We start from the raw sequence: 3,298 nt of genomic DNA, 5'->3' as shown, positions 1-3,298 counted from the left end.
CGACAGGCCCCGGTGTATGTTGTTCCCCTCCCTGTGTCCATATGTTCAGCTCCCGCTTATGAGGGAGAACATGCGATGTTTGGTTTTCTGTTCCTGTGCTAGTTTGCTGAGGATGATGGCTTCCAGTCCATCCGTGTCCCTGCAAAGGACATGATCTCATTCCTTTTTATGGCTGGCATAGTATTCCATGGTGTATATGTACGACATTTTCTTTATCCAGTCTATCATTGATGGGCATTTGGGTTGGTTCCATCTTTTTGCTGTTGTAAATAGTGCTGCAATAAACATACATGTGCATGTATCTTTATAGTAGAATGATTTATATTCCTTTGGGTATATACCCAGTGATGGGATTGCTGGGTCAAATGGTATTTCTGGTACTCGGTCCTTGAGGAATCATCACACTGCCTTCCACAATGGTGGAACTAATTTACATTTCCTACCAACAGTGTAAAAGCGTTCCTGTTTCTCCACAGCCTCTCCAGCATCTGTTGTTTCTTGACATTTTAGTAATAGCCATTCTGACTGGCATGAGATGATATCTCATTGTGGTTTTGATTTGCATTTCTCTATTGATCAGTGATGCTGAGCTTTTTTTCATATGTTTGTTGGCCACATAAATGTCTTCTTTTGAGAAGTGTCTGTTCATATCCTTTGCCCACTTTTTGATGGAGTTGTTTCTTGTGTATTAAGTTCCTTATAGATTCTGGATGTTAGACCTTTGTCAGATGGGTAGATTGCAAAAATTTTCTCCACATACGCAAATCAGTAAATGTTATTCCATCACATAAACAGAACCAATGACAGAAACCACATGAATATCTCAATAGACACAGGAAAGGCCTTTGATAAAATTCAACATCTATGTTAAAAACTCTCAATAAACTAGGTATTGATGGAACATATCTCAAAATGATAAGAGCTATTTTTGACAAACGTATAGCCAGTATCTTACTGAATGGACAAAAGCCAGAAGCATTCCCTTTGAAAACCAGCAAAAGACAAAGATGCCCTTTCTCATCACTTCTAGTCAACATAGTATTGGAATTTCTGGCCGGGGCAATCAGGCAAGAAAAATGAATAAAGTGTATTCAGATAGGAAGAGAGGAAGTCAAATTGTCTCTGTTTGCAGATGACATGATTCTATATTTAGAAAGCACCATAGTCTCAGTCCCAAAACTCCTTAAGCTGATAAATAATTTCAGTGAAGTCTCAGGATACAAAATCAATGTGCAAAAATCACAAGCATTCTTATACACCAACAATAGACAAGCAGAGAGCCAAATCATGAATAAACTCCCATTCACAATTGCTACAAAGAGAATAAAATACCTATGAATACAACTTGCAAGGGATGTGAAGGACAAGGAGAACTACAGACCACTGCTGAGGGAAATAATAGAGGACACAAACAAATGGAAAAACATTCCAACCTCATGGATAGGAAGAATCAGTATCGTGAAAATGGCCATACTGCCCAAAGTAATCTATGGACTCAATGCTATTCCCATCAGACTATCATTTGATATTCTTACAGAATTAGAAATAAAGTACTTTAAATTTCATATGGAACCAAAAAAGAGCCCTCTATTTTTTTTTTTTAATTCCAGTTAGCCTTCTGTACTACCATGAATTCTTTCAAGAGCATTGGTACATTAGACTTCAGTATTTTATATCTTGCTTTAGAAGTATCTTGGTTACAACACTCGCCAAGTTGGCAAATAATTGTGCATAAATGTACTCTTTCCTTCTCCCCCTTGTTTACTGAGTAAACACTGTTAGTATAGGAAGGTGAGTTGAAATGAGGGTGTTCTATTAAGATTAATTATATTATAAATTGGACTCTCAGATGGTTGTATCAAGGTGGTTTGTGAGTGCTGATGATCTAGGAAAATGGAGGTACCTTTGTAACATTTCTTACTTTTGTCCTTTGTTTTTCTTCCCTCACCAGAAATAATTTGGGCATATGACTTTGTTTTAAAATTTGGCATGCTGCTTTAGAAAAGTGGTAACGAGAGGACAAAGTGAATTCCCAACCATGTCTGCTAATGAAGTTAGTTAAGCCTTTCTGAAGTTTATCAGTGATTTCTGATACCTTTGCTCATAGATATTTCATTAAAACAAACTCTTATTATGTTTAAACTGTAGGTGTTTTCCTAGGTAAGAGGTAAATCTTAAATAGAAATATTAGATAAGAACATTACTGAGAGATTGCTGTGCATAATGAATGTATTTAGTCCTGTGATTAAAATTTTTTGTATCTCTTGAGACCAGGAGTTTGAGACCAGCTGGAGCAACATATTTAGAATTCTGTCTCTACGAATAATAAAATAAGTTGGATGTGGTGGCATGTGCCTGTTGTCCCAGCTATTCAGAAGGCTGAGGCATGATCTCTTGAGTCCAGGAGTTTGAGGCTGCAGTGAGCTATGCAGCCTCTGCACTCCAGCCTGGGTGGCAGAGCGAGACCCTGTTTCTGGGGAAAAAAAAAAAAGTTTTACTACATAGTTATGCTTCTAACTTTACACATGGAATCTGTTTGGACTGTTTAATTTTAGGCTTGTCTGGAGCAGGAAAGACTACTGTGAGCATGGCTTTGGAGGAGTACCTGGTTTGCCATGGTATTCCATGCTACACTCTGGATGGTGACAATATTCGTCAAGGTCTCAATAAAAATCTTGGCTTTAGTCCTGAAGACAGAGAAGAGAATGTTCGACGCATTGCAGAAGTTGCTAAACTGTTTGCAGATGCTGGCTTAGTGTGCATCACAAGTTTCATATCACCTTATACTCAGGTATGTGGTTTTTGTGCCATTGCCTTTCTGATTACATTTACTAAAAATATGATATCAGGCAAAGCACATACTTTAAACATTGGTGTGTGCTTTGAGGCTAACTCCGCTTCTCCCCAGCTACTATCTCTTTGTTCCTCAAACATAGGATTAAAATAACCTAAAACATTTCTATGCTGTGACTTTCTGAGTAAATCCGGTTTTGATAAAACCTGCTTTTAAAAAAGCCCTGAAGTATAACACAGTGGTTGAATTCAAGCCAATGACCAAATTATTTCAGGCTCGACTTTTCGACTTAATAAACCTATAGTGAATGCTTCACAGATGTCATACTCCGAAGAAAATCTAAGTTTCTTAACATGTGCCCTACCATGGCTTCTTTGCTCAGAATTCGTTGTTCTTAGCTTGCATCATAGTTCCTCTTATTTTAGAGATTGCAGCAACAACAAACCATGTTTGTGTATTTCTCTGAAAAAATTATGTCATTTCTTATATCAGGATTTTTGTTTC

The 3,298-nt window shown here is 37.4% G+C and overlaps 1 protein-coding gene across 1 annotated transcript in view; it reads left to right on the top strand.

The window, feature by feature from the left end:
• PAPSS1 (3'-phosphoadenosine 5'-phosphosulfate synthase 1) overlaps positions 1 to 3,298 on the top strand; it is a 113,290-nt gene that overhangs the window by 24,632 nt on the left and 85,360 nt on the right. The window contains exon 3 of the mRNA XM_011989804.1: positions 2,556 to 2,791. Within this exon, the coding sequence (XP_011845194.1) occupies positions 2,556 to 2,791 (236 nt within the window). The remainder of the gene's footprint in view (positions 1 to 2,555; positions 2,792 to 3,298) is intronic.

The sequence above is a fragment of the Mandrillus leucophaeus genome, unplaced genomic scaffold (genome assembly GCF_000951045.1).
Source record: "Mandrillus leucophaeus isolate KB7577 unplaced genomic scaffold, Mleu.le_1.0 Scaffold364, whole genome shotgun sequence".
Lineage (NCBI taxonomy): Eukaryota > Metazoa > Chordata > Mammalia > Primates > Cercopithecidae > Mandrillus > Mandrillus leucophaeus.
Note: the sequence above shows the minus strand (reverse complement) of the source record. Positions and strands in the feature narration are given on the sequence as shown.